Genomic DNA, 18,217 nt, shown 5'->3' with positions numbered 1-18,217 from the left:
AAGAATTAATTCATCTGTTATTTTTTGGCACAGTTTAAGCTAGGAGAACCACCATAAATCTCCACAGCAAAACTGCACCCCACTACAGGAGCAGGGATGCCTGGAGCGCCCAGAAACATAGTGCAGGGGACCAGAGAGCTTCCCAGAGCTCTTCCCAGCAGCAGGGAAAGCAGAGGAGGTGAGGGAGTGAATCTGCCTCCATCACTGTGGGGAGGAGGGCGGGAGTCCCAGAGAGATAGGGCCGCACCAGTTCCTGTTAATTACACAATCACTCTGCTATGTAGCACTAGTTGCAAAATCAGTTGGAGGCTAACACATGGTCTAGGGAAAAAGAAACAAAAAGACCCAAGCCCTGCTAGGAAAGAAATGCAGCCAAAGTTATTTTCTGCAACGTTGCTGGGATGCACAGCACTGTCAGCATCAGCTCCAACATACAACATACAGTCCGTTATAGGTGCCATCAGCTGACAACATGGTCCATGCCTGCGTGTCAATGGTGGAAACCCATCCATAGAAGATGTTCTCACAGGAACAGCCTAACCCCTTCAGCAAGGACTGCGTAGCCCTGCCTCAGCCACAGACCTGCACTTCCACCAGCAGCTCCCCTAGGACAATGGAGTAGATGGGGTCTTTCTGTTTAGCTTTCTAAGTGATGCATCCTTCCCTCTGCCACCCCAAACCTCTGTCCCTCTCCTGACACCCCCAACCTCTCCAACATGCACATGCAACCCCCACTTTGAAACTGGCCTGGCGGACATCAGCACTTGCCTAGCCCACTAGGAGCCTCAGTTCAGTGAAAGGGGCACACCAGTTGGTATGTCAGCTGTGTAGATGGTGGGGTTTACACGTTAGCCTGATGGATCGGGTTGTTCATCTCACCTTCATCCCTAATAACCAGTTAGCTCAGCCCCGCTTTCACTGCCAGCACTCGCTTTTGGGCAGCTAAATTCAGAGGCCAAAACAGGCAGCCAGAGATAATCCCAAGGAAACAGGGTGTCAGCAGCTAAAAGCAGCACGTTGTCTCCTTCACACCAGAACAGCTAGTTATAAGCTCCAGACATGTGCTGTCAATAGGGCAGGGCATCTCAACTGTGCAATTAGCTCAGGGTGCAGGGGAAGGAGTCCCATCCCAATGATGCTCCCAGCAAGCCTTCCCCTGCCCTGGCCATGAGTCAGGAGGGGACATTCCGAAGCCAACGCGTGACCCCAAGCGTGTCGAGGGAGGGGGTGCTGTAGGCGGGAGCTGTCTTGGCTCAGAGCTGTTTCCTGGCCCACACTCTCAGAGGAGCACCATGAAGAACATGCATAATTGTGGGCTGCATTCAAAGAGTCAACAAACACCATGTCATGCTAAGTCTGAAGTACTTGGCTTGGGCTCAACAATTACTTTCTTCCTATGACATCCAAAGATCCAGAAATGAGAAGGAGAGGAAGCCAGGTCGAGAAGGAGCATTCCCTCTTCCTCTATCCCACCACTACCCCTCACCTTCACGCAGAATGGAGGGACTCTCCCTGTGGTGCACTTCATGGGTACATGCATAAACCTAATATCCCCAAAGTTTGGTTCATCTTCCAGTGAGAGGGGAAGATGCAAGTTTTCCCTGCCTTGTAAGAGAAGATGCTCCAAGGGTAATACAAACAAGGACAAAGGATGAGGGGACTGAGGAAGAAGGAACCAAAAGGAACATCTGAAAGCTGGATTTAAGAAAGCGAGAGGAGGGAAGCAAAGGGAGGTGGTGTAAGCATTAACTGGGCAGCCCTGCATGGTTAAAGTTGCTCAGAGTCCCTGTTACACTAGGTGCTGTGCAAACAGGGAGAGATATCACCTGAGCCACTGCAGTGAGCTACCGTCCGGTTTTACAGACCAGGGCCAAGGCCAAGTGACTCAGCCAAGCCCTGGAGGGGTGCAGCTGGTCCAGCACATGCAGCCAGCATGGTTACTGCAGCCTACACCGTACCTATATATTAGGTTAAACAAACAAAGCCATTGGGAAAGAGACAGGAAGACAAAACAATGGCTGCAGATAAGACGTTCCCAGCCCACGCAGGAGGGTCAATACAGGACAAGAGGAGAACCATTGGCCCCAAGTACCGGCTCCATCTCTCTGGGATGCCTCTCTAGGGCAGGGCCAAGAAGCAGGACAAAGAACTCCAGCCGGCATGAATAATCCATAGGCAACTGCTGCCAAGGGGTTGTCCCCCCACCAGCAGACACTGTAAGAAATGTCCAAAACAGACCTTCTTACAGCATCATATCACCTTGCCACGGGTTTTTGTTCACCAAGGTTTGGAAGCTGCTGACTGAATCTGAACTTTAAATGTCCATTTAAAATAAATGGAGTAGCCTTTGCTTTGGCTAGGTGGATTAGATGGACACTGGGCAGCCGGAGACACCTTCAGACTTCTCTCATGTTTTGCATAATAGGGGCACTACCTGTAATAGAGGCACCACCTTCTTTCAGCAAGTAAGTGGCACATGAGATGTGTTTAAGCATCCTCCAAAGCCAAGCAATACATTTTCTTGATAGGCTTGTAGGATAGTGCCGCTGTGCGAGTACAGCTCTGCCCAAGCCATGCTGCTCAGCTGACCAGCACAGCTTTCAAGAGGTAAAATACAGCTTCTGCCCAATATAAACTTATTAGTATATCTGCAGCCGGCTCGAGACTCTGATGCAGCACTGCATTGTGCAACACAAGCAGTTTTAGCAACCATTAATCCCTGCCTCACACTGCCAGGCTGGTTACTCCAGCTGGGGTCAGGGCAGACTAATGGATAAGAAGGATCCCCAGCATCGTCTGACAGTTCCTGCTCTCAGGCAATACCCTCGCTTCAAGATGCACCTTGTGTGGGGAAAGGCATTGAATATCAGCTTGCCAATAACACCCATGTCCCCCTCACCAAGCTGGGCAAAAGATGGGAGCTGTTATGAAAGGTCAGGCAAAAGTATCATCATGTATCCAAAACACCTGAAACCCAACACATAGCTCCATCGAGGAGGAAGCTGCCCCTCTACTCTGCTCTCGTGAGACCTCACCTGGAGTATTGTGTGCAGTTCTGGTGTCCTCAACATAAAAAGGACATGGAACTGCTGGAACAAGTCCAGAGGAGGGCCACTAGGATGATCAGGGGACTGGAGCACCTCCCGTATGAAGACAGGCTGAGGAAGTTGGGGCTGTTCAGCCTGGAGAAGAGAAGGCTGCGTGGAGACCTCGTAGCAGCCTTCCAGTACCTGAAGGGGGCCTATAGGGATGCTGGGGAAGGACTCTTCATCAGGGACTGTAGTGATAGGACAAGGGGTAACGGGTTCAAACTTAAACAGGCAAAGTTTAAATTGGATATAAGGAAGAAGTTATTTCCTGTTAGGGTGGTGAGGCACTGGAATGGGTTGCCCAGGGAGGTTGTGAGTGCTCCATCCCTGGCGGTGTTCAAGGCCAGGTTGGATAGAGCCTTGGGTGGGATGGTTTAGTGTGAGGCGTCCCTGCCCATGGCAGGTGGGCTGGAACTTGATGATCTTAAGGTCCTTTCCAACCCTAACTATTCTATAATTCTATGATTAATGCTCCAGAGCAAGGCCCAACATAAAGTTAAGACAAGCCTTTCTGCAAAAGGGGCAGCTAAGGCTGTATGCAGAAAGATGGCAACTGAGTGAAGAAGCAGCAGAAGACATGAATGGCACCTGAAGGAAGGAAAAGCCCCACAATAGCAAGAGTGTACATCCTGTATAACACATCAGTCTGTCCTTCAAGACAGCTCAGCTCAGACACACTGCTGTCAGCTCCTGTTACGTGATGCTATGTGACAACAGCAAGGAGGCTCTTATTCTAAGAGGAAATAGTTACTGACAACAATTTTATTGAGGGAGAACTTTGCTCCCCTCCCAAAAGGCTGGCAGTCATGATTGTTTGGGGTCTGTCAATAGTTCAGAGTTTGTTGATGCTAATGGCTCTGGAGCAAGCTTTCACTGGAAACTGCTTTTGCAGCAGTAAAGCACATGCATGCACAAGCACGGAAGAAGAGATCGTATTTTCCAAAGTGTCTGGCAAGGGCTTGATAAAAGGCATTGCACATACTGTCTATTTAGCTGCAGCAAGCAACAGATACCTAGAGCTGGGAGAGAGGCTTCTTCGTAATGCAGAACTAATCCCTAGCAAAGGATCTATTTTCAAAATGAGCATGTAAGCAAAAGAACTGAAGACCTCCAGCTGATGCAAACTGGCACAGCTTTATGGCAGACAGTGGGGTGGTGCTGATGTACACTAACATTTGGGCCTACAGGTCTGTGCAATAGCAAGAGAAATCCAAGTAAACTGAGCTCCAAATAAACCAAGTCTTTCACATCTCAGACCAGTTGCTCCAAGATGGCTCCAAGTCTTTAGACTACCGGGTGCAAGTCACCAATCAAGCTAATAATAGATGCCCACTGACTGCCATTTCCATTCATTAATAAATCCTGCCGGGTTTGCTCATCTGTCTTCCTCTTTACCCATGTATTCCCTGGGCAGTTATCAGACACACCAGGTTTGTATGAAGCACACTGCTCCTTTGAGATAGGGTGAACCCAAGGAGCTCCTGCATTTAACACTCACCCCATATGACTCCAGACGGAGCTATCAGCATCAGCTCTGCTGCCAGCCCCTGCAACCCATCCCAGGAGTGACTTGTTTAAACCAGCAAATAAGAGAAGACGTTTGAACCTGCCTTGCAAATCCTCCTGCAGAGGATGGGGTCTGCCAGCCTCCCTGCTCAGCCATTGCAAGAGCACGGGCAGAGCCCTCAGAAAGCTGCTGCAGACCTGCCCATGAGAAAGACAACCGAGTGCCGAAACCTGGGATTAAGACACTCCAGCGGCTGCCTCACACATCTGGTGTGTGTTAGGAGGGATACACTGGCAAGGAAAACACACATAGCTCCAAGTGGGGCTGGTTAACCCATTTGTGACTGAGCCTCTGCGGAGCACCCAGACAAGCTGAGGACTGCCAAGCCTCAGGAGAGCTCAACTCCAATCTCAGCAGTGGCCTGTGTTTCCTACATGATATTTGGAAACCAGGGAGTAATTCAGGTGCCAAGTGTCGCTGAGGATGCCTTGGGTTACCCAAGACACCAGCCAAGGCCTGGCAGATGTCACATGGGTCCAGTAGGAAACTTCCTCTTCTGGGTACCCAATCCACAGTGGGCAAGTCCAATGGCTGGAGCATCTCTTCCCCTTCCTAAACATCTCAACCTCAGCTGTCTGGTCTTGCAGCAGAGATAACCTGTCCTCTTTTCCCTGAGGCACTAGGCCATTGGGATAGCCACAGAGCACTCACCATGGTGACACCCTGACTTTGGCTGGGCACTGTAGGTGCCGCTCTAGTACCAATCATCCTGCAGTCATGTCATGGAGGACAGCTGCCTTCCCAGCACATGCAGCATCCCTGAGGGCATATTCTTGACCCATATACCAGATGACCATGATGCAGAACACAGTCTGGGTAAAGAGGCCCCTGAGTCCCTATCATACAAATACCCATGTCTTCTTTTCACTGATGTACATCCTCAAGGTTTCTCCTCATAAATAGCTTAAGGAGAACAGAACCACCCCATGAGAACCCATTCCCTGTGCTTTTGGCTTCAAAGGATGCCAAAGCATCTTCTCAGTGAGCCCAAAGACAGCCTGATGAGGAGCTTGGTGGACTCATATTAAGAGAATGGGAAATGCAACTATGGGACATCGAAGCTGCTGCACAAGATGGATGTTGGGCAAAGCAGAACCCTCCCTTGCCTGCACCGCCTTTCCCAGGCAGGTTCACTAGTCAGACTGTACTGGGAGGGCTGCACGTGGAGGATGAAGTGAGAGGCATTTCCTTGTGAGAAGTAAGAAGCAAATCCTTGTGGCATTTCCTCTGAGCCAGAGGGTGTCAGCAGGTTTGTACCATCAGTCAGAGCCAGTTTACAGCCATAGGAGCCCAGCAGCCACCAATCCCCCCTGGAGCCTGGGCAACAACCTTCTCCAGGCTAGGAATCCCACTCCCCTAAAGAGATAGCTGTTCCCAACCAAAATGCAGTGCCAACAATGCCTTGGAGCACCTCCCAGCCAGGCGGTCTTCCCAGATGCGAGTCAGTGTCCCGATAAAGTCAGCACCCAGGCTGGATGAGTGCCCCACTGGGAGAATACCCAGCTCTGGGGAGAGCAAGGAGGCAGCAAGGGGCCCGCTCAGCTGCTGTGCAGACCCCGCAGCCAGGCACATGGATCACAGGGGTGATAGATGTGAAGGGGAGGGATGCAGGCAGAGCATCAGCCAGGGCTGGGTTAGCAGGGTCAGTGGGGGTCAGAGCAGAGGGGCCCAGGATCCCCAGGTCATGCTGAGGTTAACCACTTCACTGCCACAAAGCCAGCTGTCAAATACCTTCTGCCCTTCCAGTTACTGCTAGGAAAAAGGCTTTCACGTTTTGGGAATAGCCTGAAACACTCTGAAGCAGCATACCACACAAAACACGTATGTCCAGGGAGGATGCCCAGACCAGGCAGGTGGAAGAAAATCCCTCTTTTTTCCCCACCTTCCCAAACCAGCCCTCCACACACCTCACACATATCTAAGTTGAACTCGGCTGTGCCCATGGAGCAGCACTTGTCTTCTTCCAGCTGCAGCGAACTTGGGAAAGCCCATGCACTTTTAACCCATGTGGGGAGCATGGCTGCAAACAGACCCTAAGCTGTCCCAGGGCCAGGACCCTAGCCTGTCCCCAGGTGTCATCCTATCCCCCAGTATGATGATCCTCCCTTGGGGACATTTCCACCCTGGGGGAAGCTTGCCTGCTCTAAGTAAGCAGTAAAGCCCAGCCGTGCCCCAAAACTCTGCCTGGACATCTCCACTTTCCTCACTGCTGCAGATGTAGAAACGCTGTTGGACAAACCGGGGTAAGCAGAGCTTGCCCCATTGTGGGGTGCGGGCAAGGGGATGCCTGGGCTCCTGGAGCCAGAGGGGTTGGGTGCCCCAGGGTGCAGGCGAGGCTGTGCCTCTGCTCCCTTTCCCCCAGGGCAGCAGGAGCCCCAGCACCACCTCAGACAGCAGAACTGCTTTTTTCACCCCACACCAGCAATACTGGTCTGGCAAAACCTCCTCCTAGCAGCCCTCAAGGATGGTCCCTGGGTCAGCCAACCCAGCCTTCCCCACAGCCAGGCCTCCAAAATCCAGGGGCGAGGGATTCCCACAAGCTTCAGAGCCAGACTTCACCCCGAGGGTTTTAAAACAGCCAGCAGAGAGTCTTCTGTGGTTTAAAAACTGTAAAATTCAAATAACTGCTGCTGGGCTGCTTTAACGCTCACACCTCCAAACCCATGGGTTTACATGGCAAAATAAGCTCAGAGGCAAGGCAAGGGCCTTGTTGTTATTCTTCAAGGAGAAAGGGGCAGTGAAGGCACTTGATACCTCCCTATAATTAGAGACAGTTCTTTATCCCTAATGCCACTGCCAGAGCACCTACGTTGAATTTGGAAACACTAAAGCATTGCCCAGTTCTGCTAAATTATCCATCTGGCCCATGTTCTCTCTTCCCTACTATTTTTCCACTTTAATGAGCCCAGCTGGGTCAAACAAACCAGCTACTCCTGAGCAGAGATCAGCCATCTCTCCCATCCCTCCCCCAAGGAATTCAGTGCACCAAGGTGTCCAAAGACTCTCCACGTATCAGTTTTCCTAAACAACCTCCTTCCAACCATGGGTATACTTAGCAACAGCAGTCACCCTAGCAAGGACCCTCAAGATGCCTCCAGGGATCTGGAGAATTCAGGACAGCTGGGGATAGGCATGGCAAAGAAAAGCCTGGGGCTTGCTAGCACAGCAGAGCCAGTCCACAGGCAGTGACCATACATGGGCTGTCAAAGTCTCCCTGTAGCTCACAGCATGAGAAGCCCCAGAAGGAAGGAGATGGGGGAATGTGGGAGAAGCCAATCTCTCACCTCATACCCCGCAGACAAGAGAAACCTGCCTCATGAGCCATGCTGCTGCTCAGGGACAAACAGCCTGTGGAGCCCAGCCCAAGCTGTAGGGACACACACAGCCATGGATGTGGAAACCACGGTCAAGGGCTGCCTGAAGCTTCCAGAGCGTTATGGAGAGTGCTCATAGTACAAGACCCACAGTACACAGTGGGCTCCCAACCTCCCATCATCAAGGCAGGACAAACCAAGCAGTCTGCCACAGCTTCTTGCTGCTTTTGGGAAGGTGCTGCACCAGGCCCACAACTCAGTGCTTTCCTATACAGCAGTTACAGTTCATGGAAGAGAGCATAGCACCAGTTTGGTTTAAGTGGTGTTACAATTGGCGCCAGCAAGACTTTGACAGCATGTTCCAATTTGTACAGGAAAATAGAGTACAGTATGCCCAAATTAGGATTTCTAAGACATTTTCTAATGCAAGCTTCTCTATATATACACTGGGCACAGTTAAGTAGACAATCTTCATTATTTAAGCACACCCAGCACTTTTTTTCTCCCCATATCTCCTCACTGTGCATTTCTACCAGGGAGCCCTGGGATTTCCTTTCCTGGAAGCTCAGTCGCAAGATTCACTGCTCATACCTCCAGCACACTTTATGCTGCCTTAGGAGCACTGTCCTGACTCCATCCATACACAGGTCAGCTTAACAAGAGCTTTAGCCTCAAGGAAGGGAGACCACAGAGCTGAGCTAGCCACAGGGTGAGAAAAGGTAGCCCCAAACAGCAAGTAAACACTCCCTTCCTCCATTTTGGGAGCAGAAATCCCCAGAGCCTAGCAAGCCTTTTAGTAGCACAAGTAAAAGCAGGAGAAGTTTAGAGCTGCACATGAGACTGGCAGATGAACCGGGAGGGAAAGTAATTCCCCATATTTTAGAAATGGAAAGGAAGTTATTTTTGCTCACTGCTTGTGCCATCAAGTTTCGTATTTCAATACAATTCTAAAATGCAGCTAGGGAGGAAGGGCTGTGCCATCCTGCCATCAGTATTCACAGACACACTCCTTAAACATGTCTCTGAAGGCTGTAAGAGTTGGAGTGCTACAGAACAGACCCCTACAGACAGCCCCTTATCCAGCTGAAACTTCAGCAGGGAACAGAGGAAAGAACAAGGCTGATACTGCCTCCACAGCAGCCCCACTGCTGGCCCTGGCTGCATCAACTTACCTGTGTCTGCCACAGCAAGAGGGAAGTGGCAAGTCCCAATCACCTTGGGTCACCCCAGCATCTGCTCCTTGCTCGTGCAAGGTGAGCTGAGCCCATGGTGGAGGCACAGCCAGGCTGGAGTGATGCTGGGAATCACATGGATCACCCTGCACTCCCCCAGCAGCCAAGGCTCCCGCTTTGTATCAGCAGAGAGTCATGCACAGAGCCTTCCAGCACCTTTTGAAGCTTCCAGTCAAGCCTTCAGCTAAGGCTAATTGCTGTCAAGTGTCAGCCAAAACACTTAACTGCAACCATTAGTGACAGGAGATGGCACACCTTTCTCCTCTCATCCTCACTCAAGGGTCTGGGTTTTTTTCCCCCCATCAATATTAACTTAGCTGGCTTTCAGAAGCCTTGGGGAGAAATGCTAATGCAAGCTTTGAAGCTGGAGGTGAAAAATCAAGCAACCCCCCAACTCCCTGGATGCTCAGCCTGAATCCAGTCTAAATCTGAGTACTTCTGGGTGATATACCTCAGCCAAGCTTATCTCAGTCTGCCTCCACCACAGACAGATGTGATCTCTGCTACTGATCTGTCTTCTTTTAACCTGCATTGAAAGCTGTCTGTGTGTTAGAGTGAACAGACTCCAAATTTTAGTCTCTGCTGATAAAGCAACAAAGCCGAGCGGAGGCACGGGGAGATGCATAACCTCACGGCAACTAGCCTGCAACATTGCCACATTAATTTGGTTATAAACATAGGGGATACAGCAAGAAACCAGTTGTGCCCAGCGATTGCTGCAAGGAGAGGAGGCAGCTGATGTTCACCCGCTGGCCTTAAAGATGGGGCTGATTTTAGCTGCAGAGCAGGTCCAGGTTGCCAGGCTCCTCGCTGAGTTTGCGGGCTGCTGGAGCTGTGGTTCCCCACTTTATCAACCCCTCCCAAGGGCTTTGAAGTTCAAAGGAGATGAGACCTTTAGGAAGTCTAAGTCTCTCCCTAGCTGGAGGAACTGGTCAAAAGCCAGCCAGAGCAACTGACCCATTTCAGCCTCATGGGTCATTACCATTCTGGCTGCGCATCCTCCTTTCCTACCATCACCCTCCCAGTCCCCCGTGACTGGAAGGCAGCCGTGGCATTGGGGTGCCGGGTCCCCAGGCCTCACCTCTCGCTGTCCCCAGGGTTTTCATCTCCCACTTGGTTCACACCTTCTGCGCCCTCCTGGCATCCCTCCAAGTCTGACATCTTCTCCCCCTGTCCAGCACAGTGGTCCTGCAGACAGCTCCGGTGCGAGGGTGCTGCTGCCGTTTCACTTTTCCTGTGCTAAGCAGAAGTGAGCTGTGCCGGAAACTTCATGGGCTGAGGGTTTTGGGGGGATGGGAGAGGGAAGTCAGATCTGGGGGGTTTTTGTTTGTTTTTATAAAACCAGTGGGACTATTTTAAGGTTTTGCCACTGCCGGCAGCTCAAAATTGGGAAGTACTGGGCTAGCCCAAAGGCAAAGCGAGGGGCACAGACATCCCCACCATGGCAGGGAGAAGAGTGATCTGCCACTCTCCAGTTGCTTACAGAGCTTTGGGGACAGCCAGCACCTCTAAACTGGGGCAACCTACACTGCACCGGTACTGGGGCACTGCTGCAGGAGCTGATGAGGTTGCCCTGACTCTGCACCTCTCAAAGCCCAGTGAAGCCAAAGGTCCCACTTCTGCCCTGCAGCCCTCACTCCTCAGCATCCTGCCCAGCTCTTCTCCTTCCCCATGGCTTCCTGCTGTTGCCACTGTGGGAGGAGGTTCTGCAACACCTCCTGGAGCTTGGACTCTTGCCTTTGTTTCTTTGCCTCTAGTGAAAGACATGGCCAGGAGGTGGTGGTACAGCATGGAGGGAGGATGCCAGCAGAGCATGGTGGCATGGCCTTACCCTTTCCTCTCCACAATGAGGGGATAAGCATCCCAGCTTTGTAGGGAGACCAACAGTAGAGAGATCCTTCACACCCACAGCACAGCCCCTCCAAAGCCTCCCTGTCTTCACCAGGAGCCCCACAATGGGGGAAGACCTACTGGCACCATGGCGCAGGTTGGAATCTGGCTCCCCAGGCAGGCAACACCCACCTCTCCCACCAAAGCTTTATTTACACCACTGCTGCCAGGATGCAGCTCTTCCAAAATCAGAGAGAAATGGCACCTAGCAGGTGCCCCTGAACCTAGGGGGACGGCGGGGACAGGAGGGAGGAGAGGACAGGTGATGCAGGTGCTTAGGACTCGCCAGCCTCGAACATCTTCTTCCTGCCCTCCATGCCGGACTTCTCCTCAATGTTCTTCCTCCAGTCACCAACATCACGGAGGTCCTTCTCCTGGGGAAAGGATGGGTGCGTTGGTGCGCAGTGCCTTCCGGGGTGAGAACCCACCCAGGCAGGGCCCTTCACCTGTCCACCCGTGGAAAACCCTGTGCCAGCTAGAGGAACCCAATTCCTCCCATGCTATGCATCTTTTCAGGCTGTACCCTCCTTTTTCAACATGATGGGTGCCAGAGGAGGAAATGCCAAGCAGGAAGAACTTTACAGAAAGGCTCATGCTCAACTTTATCTATTACACAGTGAGGCATGAGCCCCCCAAAATGGGGGACAAATCCTATATGGGCCCAGGGGAGAGGGAAAGAGTACCTTCTCAGTGTCTTCCTTCTTGACTTGCTTCAGGTTGGCTCGGAGATCCATGCAGACCTTGTGCTTGGAGCCCAGCAGGGCCCGCAGCATCGCATCAGCAGACATGCGCACCCTGCGCAGGGGCGGCCTCTTGAACTTGCCCTTCAGGTCAAAGAGCTTCAGGCTCAAGTCTTCCAGCTACAGGGGGATGAAATGAGGAGGGAAAGAGAGAGAGCAGGGCATGGATTTCATAACACAGACCCAAGCGGCATAGGGAGGCATGAAGGATGGACTGGAGACTCCCCTGAAGGATGGCTCTGGAGAAAACTCACCTCCTTGTTAGTCTTCTGTAGCTTCACCTCTATGTCATACCTCTCCTCATCCACTGACTCTATCTTGCCATGAAGCTTTCTGCACAGATCCTGCAAAGAAAAGCAGAGAGAGATGTTGACTTCAAGGACGTACCTGTGATTCCTCTCTCCTGACCACTCTGGCTCTGAAAGACCCCAGTCCAGTAGACCAGATGGGGTCAACACCAGTTGGGTAGCTTGCAGGCCAGCTCCTGGTCCCCATGCTGCTGGCTTCACACAAATGCTGCCTCAACACATTGTTAGAAATGCAACTCTCTTGCCAGCCAGACCCTCTTTCTTATCCAGCCAGCTCCAGGGCACCCACAGGTGAGAACGGGGTCAAGATGGGAAGGCCAATCTATATTCATCAGGCTGACTGATGAAGCAAGATCTTTTCTGCTCCGGCACAATGAAAGGGTTACAGAAGTCTTTACCTGAAGTTCCTGCATGGATCCTGGGAGAGACAGAGGAGGGCAATGCTCTGCCAGGTAGTTTTGCTTTTCCACTTCTTTAGCAGCTGCTTCTTTTTCTATTTCAGTGACAGCAAGTTGGAGCATAGCACTCTGGAAGACATCAGGAAGATGGTCAGCATAGGGTGGAGGCAAGGGAGGGAGAACCCTGATGAAGAGGCAGCTTGGGGAGCTCCCCATCAATACCAGCATCTCTAAGCAAGCGATACTGATGGGGACCCAGTAAGGAGTGGGATGGGGGGCTTTCACACTGTGCATTATTGTCTTTTCCAGGAGGAAGAGTGCCAAGAGCTGTCAGGCTCAGGATGGCAGATAGGCTGGTCAGCACACACCTCACCCAGCCCCAGCAGTGCCACATACCTTCAGGTGCTGCCGACGGGCAGTGGCTGCCCTCCTTTTTTTCTGCAAGTGGAAGGAACAAGACAAAAGCAGGTTATCAGGTGCCTTTTCCTCTTTCTGTTCCCCTTCCCCATGGAACCCCACAGTCCCCCGAGGTCCTGCAGCCCTGCCAGTGAGTTGGCTCCAGCCAGCATGGATGGCTTGACACACAGTTGGTCCCCAAACCAGTGGCACTCAAAGAAGAGGCTTCCTGCCACACTCTGAAATGGCACAACCTGGCATTTGATATGGGGGAGTTGAAAGCAGCATTTGAGTGTGAGACTGTGTTGCATAGAGGAGGAAGTGGATAAGGATCTGCAGAGCAAAATGTAACAAGATCTGACATGGTTTGCATATGCAAATGGTGCCAATGCCCTCCTTGACAGGGCTGGAGGGCTCTGCAGAGAAAAGGCATCCAGCTCAGAGATGCAATGCACCATGAACTGATTTTGGTCATGTGAATCCAGGTATGGGCCATGACACAGCAGATCCCTTGAGCACTGTTGGCCCAGGCTTATTCTCCATCTGAAGACCAGTGCCTAAGCACAGAGTGCCCTCCCTGCCTTTTCTGGGGGGCACTGGGCTTGATGGGGAATAAAAGCACCTGTTGGACATCAGCACCATACTGTGGAGTTTCTCTCTGTCCCTGAAATCCTCCTTTCTCTCAGTGTGGACAAGCTTGAGCTTGTGGTATTTTGGACGCATGGGGAGATGCCAAGCAGAGACGAAGGATGGAGCAACTTGCTAAGAGGTGATGCAGAGTGAGAAAGCCATGCACAGCCCTTTCACACCAGCCACCCCCAGGCTTCGAGCTCAGCACCACTCCAGCTCTTCCAGAAGCCAGAGGGAACTAGTTAAGAATGTAAACTCTACTCTGTTCATGCTTCCATGTCTCCCTGGACTGCCCTTGCAAAACGATTCGGCAGTGCTTGGTGGGCAGAGAAAGAGAGGCTAGGTGTGGGGAAGGATGAGAGCATACTAGGCCGAGGGCTGGGTGGTGGATTGGTGATGGAGAGCCAGCTCTATACCACCGCCTTCCCAGCACCATCTCGTGGCTGGCTGGGGAAGCAGGAAAGGAGGGAAAAAGCATCTTAACTCCAAGCCAGGAGGCAGAAACGACGTTTAAAAGGGATTTTTCTCCTCCTCCCCATCTTTACCAGGAGGAGTCAGCAAGCGGCAAGCCTTGCCATGAACTGTTTTTACACACACACAGCCAGCAGGTGCTTGTCCTAAGGAGGAATGGTGAAGCCAGGATTGGCTTCACCATGAGCATCACTAAAGGAAAAACCCCAGCAAGACACACTTACCTCTTCACTGTTCAGGAAGAGCAGATGGACAACGAAGGGAAGGAAGAGAAAGAGGAAAGGGGGAAGAGAAAGGGGAAAGTTAGCATCCTAATTGGAAACAAGCAGAGGAATAGTAACAAGCATCAAAAGTTGGCAGTCAAACAAAGTTCTTAAATGCCAACAACATATCAGAGACAGAAAAATGGGAACTTACTCAGACATCTTGCTTTAAATGGTTGTGAGCCTGCAGTGAAAACCAAGAAAAAAGGTTCACAGTTATTCATGCTGGTGGGGACTTTCTTGGGTTTAAAAACAAAGCAAGATTCCTCTAAAAGAAAGCAAAAAAAGAGGAACAGGTTTGCTCTTATTTCCCAATTTCTCCTAATTCTCATCATATAGGGAACTAGACTGCTGTTTGTGGATGAGAGCCAAACACGTGCCTACGCACAGCCACACAAACCTCAGCATCGGAATTTCTGGACCAGACCAAATAGTGCTGGGCCAGAAGAGAGAGATTTGCGATACTAATTCCTTCAGGTATGTCTCTTGTTTGACCCCCAGCAAACCATTTTATGGAATGAAGACAAGGAAAAGGCAATTTTCAGTTCACTGCTTCACTTTGCCATGCAGCCTTTCTCCCACTCCATGAATAAGAAATACCCCAAAGCCTGCGGACGGGTGGCAGGGACCCCAGATGATGAGGAAAGACTTTAGAGGATGCTGCTGCCAGTATATGCACCCATTGCATGGGGCAGGGGAACCTGTTGCAACAACCTCGCCACAGATGACATAGAACGGGGTTGTTGTTGAGTTGGTAAAGGCACAGCAAGCTTCCCCAGACAATTCCTTGCATTTCCTTTAAGTGGAAATTTTACAGGTACAACGCAGCATACTAGGGAAGAGATGGAAAAGCACCTTTGTTTTGCTGTAAATCATTTCCCTGTAAACAGAATTTGACTTTTCTAGCAGAGCAATATCTCCTGCTCATGTCTCCTAATGGAAGGATGCAGAAGCGCTGCTGAGCCCAAAATAAGATAGCCCTTTGCAGAGCAAAAGAGCCCCCATAACACATCCATCTGCAGACGGGGGAGGCTCCGTCGGGAGGTGAAGTGTTAATGGGGGCTCATGCCCAGGGAGGAGGCACAGCTTAGAGGGCCAAGGAAACTTTATCCTGGAAAATGTGCAGGCCCATCACATTACTTCAGGGAGGAGGGGGGGAAAGTGCTTCTAAAAATGGCCAGGGAGCTGCAGAAGGAGCTGCAGCTGTCTCCTCGGGCAGCAGCGTGTCCCCACTGCCAGCCCCGTGACTCAGGGAGGTCAGGGCGATGCAAAGCAAAAGCCACCGCAGGTGCCGGGCTGCAGCTGAGGGACAGGGCGGCCGAGGAACGCCAGCTATTTTTACTGACACCCCTGCCCCATGCGCACACGCACCCGCCTCAGCGGCAGCAATGCCAAGGAAGAGAGGGGACAACGCCAGGCTGCGGCTCGCTGCCTGCAACGTGGGCTTTAAATCACCTGTTCTGGGGGGAGGACACCGTAAATCTGGATGTCGGCCCTGTCCGAGAGGGGTTTTGGGGAGGAAGGCACTGCAAGGACCGGGTTGGGAGATGGAGGAACGGGTGTAAGTAGGGAACATTGCCAAGGTACCACAGACAAGGATCCCGCATCCCATGTCCCACGGAAGGTCAGCATTAGGGAGCCTGCGGCTCCATTTGCCCTCACCACTCAAGCTGGAGAGCAAGAACCAACCAAAGGAAGAGAAGGCATGAAACCAAAGAGAAAGGTCACAGGAAAAGATGAAGACTTTCCAAGGCACAGACCTTCTCTAACAGGCAAAGGATGGAGCATGCTTTATTAGCACCCACGTTTCTCCCAGCAGGTCATCCCCACCTGGTATTTATCTCCCTAGAACTCAGGTGAGTGAATTTACTCCCCCATTACCCCCTAAGAGCAAGCTGGGTCAGTAAGAGACATGCAAAACGGCTCACCCGGCTGGAGGAGAAAATCAGGGAGTCCCACTGGCTGGACAGGACAGACTGGCGGGCTGCAGGCAGCTGCCTGAGTAAGGAGGTATAAAAGGGCTTCTCGGGTGGCTCAGCAGAAAATCCACCTTCTCTTTAAGGGCATGGAGACCTTCTCAGACCAATGATGTGCAAGAGTCCCCTGTGCACCTCCCTTGGCTGGGCCAGGCCAGGCAGGCAGCCCCAGAGGAGAGGGCAGCCACCAGGATGGAGGGGTGGGAAAGGGGAGGACATCTTCTGGCCGTGGGGTGGGCAAGTGGAGCCATCCCAGGGGAGCCAGAGAGGTGCTTTCCCTTGCAAGTGCTGAGGAGGGAGCCTTCCTCTCCCTTTTCCTCCCACCAACCAGCCACACCAGATACGCCTTCAAGGTTGCGGGGAGCCTGGGCTCCCTGCACACAGCCATCCAGCTGCAAGGCCTCTAGTAAAATTTCCCCTTGGACACACAGAGTGACTCATCCATGGACAGGGCACAGCTCTGTTCACCTCCAAGGGCTTGGGAGCAGCCCTTCATGAATGAAGAGGGGAAAGAGCCTGCACCCCACAATCCATTGTCAATAGCATGTGCAAGAGCAATCTCTGAGTGAGCCACCCATCGCTAGCATGCTCTTTCAACCTCACCACACAGGAAACCTCTGCAGCTCCTCCCCATGTGAAGCATTGCAACACAACAAAGGTTTTGTTTAAAAATAAACCTCAGGAGCTGCTGCAGGCAGCCCCAAGGCTCCCTGCACTGCAGGGGCTGGCGAGAGGCAGCAAAGCATGGCGGAGCAGCCCCACACTGCCAGCAAGAAAGATAAGCACCCCATGGGATGACCCAGACCTGTATCTCCATGGCTCCAAAGGAGAGCTTGGTGGAAGGTAGCTGAAAATATTCACCAGCCCTAGACACAGCACATGCAGTGTGTGTGTGTAGGGGATCCCATGGAGACAGGAGCCCAAACACCTCCCACCCTCCTCCTCGCCCAGGTCCTCCCTCCCCTTTTAACAGGGACTTTTTAGGCTGATCGAGACATATCTTCCAGGCACCTCTCAGACATTATATAGACAACAGCAACTCCAATGCTGCTGGCTTCCTGTTTCACCACCTTCAGCATCGTGCAAGTAATGCTGCAGATGCCAGTGAAGGAAGAGCAAGTCCTTGAAACTGAGCTGGAGTCTCACAGGGGTTTGCCCCATAGTAAGCGGAGGACGGAGAAGTCCCAGGTGTGGGCAAGACTGGGTCTACTCAGGCTTTGTTCCTCTGGAGCGTCAAGAGGTAGATGGTTTGGGTAGTGAACATCTTGGTGTCGATGTATGCCGGCCTGTAGATCTGAGCTACCCACCTTGAGGCCCCTTGCTACCCCTTCCACCATGAGATTCCTGGAAATGCACAGTGAAGGTGCAGTTCAGCAGAGGTTTTGGCTGCTTTTGCCCTCATCATCATTTGTTCCCTTGCAACAGCTGTTGGCCAGCACCTTGTGAGGGAGCTGGGGTGGGAAGAGCTGTAATGAGGATCAGCCAGATTCAACCCTTTTCCCTACCCACCTCAGGCACAACCATGTTCCCCAGATGGTGAGCTCTACTGGAGACAGACCTAGAAAACACAGAGGTTAAAATCCAGCAGGATCGGTCCTCAGAAGCATCCCTCACTGCAGCCACTGAGGAAGAGCCATGGGTAGTGGTATCACTGCACCCAGCACCCACGTCCCATCTGGACTTCAGCAAAAAGCAGACAGTTTGGCAGGAGGAATGTCTGCTGGTTACAGCTAAAGCCACTTTCTCAGAAGATGAAAACCACAGACCAAAGCAAGCACATTTGCAGGCCACAGTGGCCGCCCTCCACAGCCAGCAGTCAAAATCACCTGTTCAGGGACAGCTTAGCTGCTCACTTCTCTCAGTGCAAACTCCATAGGCCATGTTTGACTCTAAACTGACTCCTTATTCTTTCCAAAGTCTCTACAGCCATTTTCTTAGCTCCC

General features: G+C 51.9%; 2 protein-coding genes across 3 annotated transcripts in view; both read right to left on the bottom strand.

Annotated features, from left to right (window-relative positions):
- The window catches only part of LSP1 (lymphocyte specific protein 1), a 51,391-nt gene extending 40,945 nt beyond the window's left edge, over positions 1–10,446 (bottom strand). The window contains exon 1 of the mRNA XM_065682760.1: positions 10,284–10,446. Coding sequence (XP_065538832.1) covers positions 10,284–10,363 — 80 coding nt within the window. The 5' untranslated portion in view covers positions 10,364–10,446. The remainder of the gene's footprint in view (positions 1–10,283) is intronic.
- A 786-nt stretch (positions 10,447–11,232) lies between these two features.
- Positions 11,233–16,315, bottom strand: TNNI2 (troponin I2, fast skeletal type). Of its 2 annotated transcripts, XM_065685687.1 has the most exons (7): positions 16,227–16,315; positions 14,453–14,482; positions 12,935–12,976; positions 12,539–12,667; positions 12,087–12,176; positions 11,776–11,952; positions 11,233–11,466 (listed from the first exon to the last, which is right to left on the bottom strand). In XM_065685687.1, exons 4-7 carry the CDS (start codon positions 12,659–12,661, stop codon positions 11,368–11,370), a joined length of 489 nt encoding a protein of 162 aa, XP_065541759.1. In that variant the 5' UTR covers positions 12,662–12,667; positions 12,935–12,976; positions 14,453–14,482; positions 16,227–16,315; the 3' UTR covers positions 11,233–11,367. The 2 variants fall into 2 exon arrangements, with proteins under 2 accessions (XP_065541759.1, XP_065541758.1); XM_065685686.1 differs by lacking the exons at positions 14,453–14,482; positions 16,227–16,315 and adding an exon at positions 13,189–13,440.
- Positions 16,316–18,217: the final 1,902 nt, after the last annotated feature.

This window comes from Lathamus discolor, chromosome 6 (genome assembly GCF_037157495.1).
Source record: "Lathamus discolor isolate bLatDis1 chromosome 6, bLatDis1.hap1, whole genome shotgun sequence".
Lineage (NCBI taxonomy): Eukaryota > Metazoa > Chordata > Aves > Psittaciformes > Psittacidae > Lathamus > Lathamus discolor.
The sequence above is the reverse complement of the archived record's forward strand: the minus strand, read 5'-3'. Positions and strand labels throughout refer to the sequence as shown.

Excerpts from the sequence above, each read along its gene's own strand:
- TNNI2 (XM_065685686.1), bottom strand. The coding sequence starts at position 13,392 with ATGGTGCATTGCATCTCTGAGCTGGATGCCTTTTCTCTGCAGAGCCCT. Across the intron at positions 12,977-13,188 it reads TCCCCCATATCAAATGCCAG|AAAAAAAGGAGGGCAGCCAC; the intron begins GTTGTGCCATTT and ends TTCCACTTGCAG. Across the intron at positions 12,668-12,934 it reads CCCGTCGGCAGCACCTGAAG|AGTGCTATGCTCCAACTTGC; the intron begins GTATGTGGCACT and ends GATGTCTTCCAG.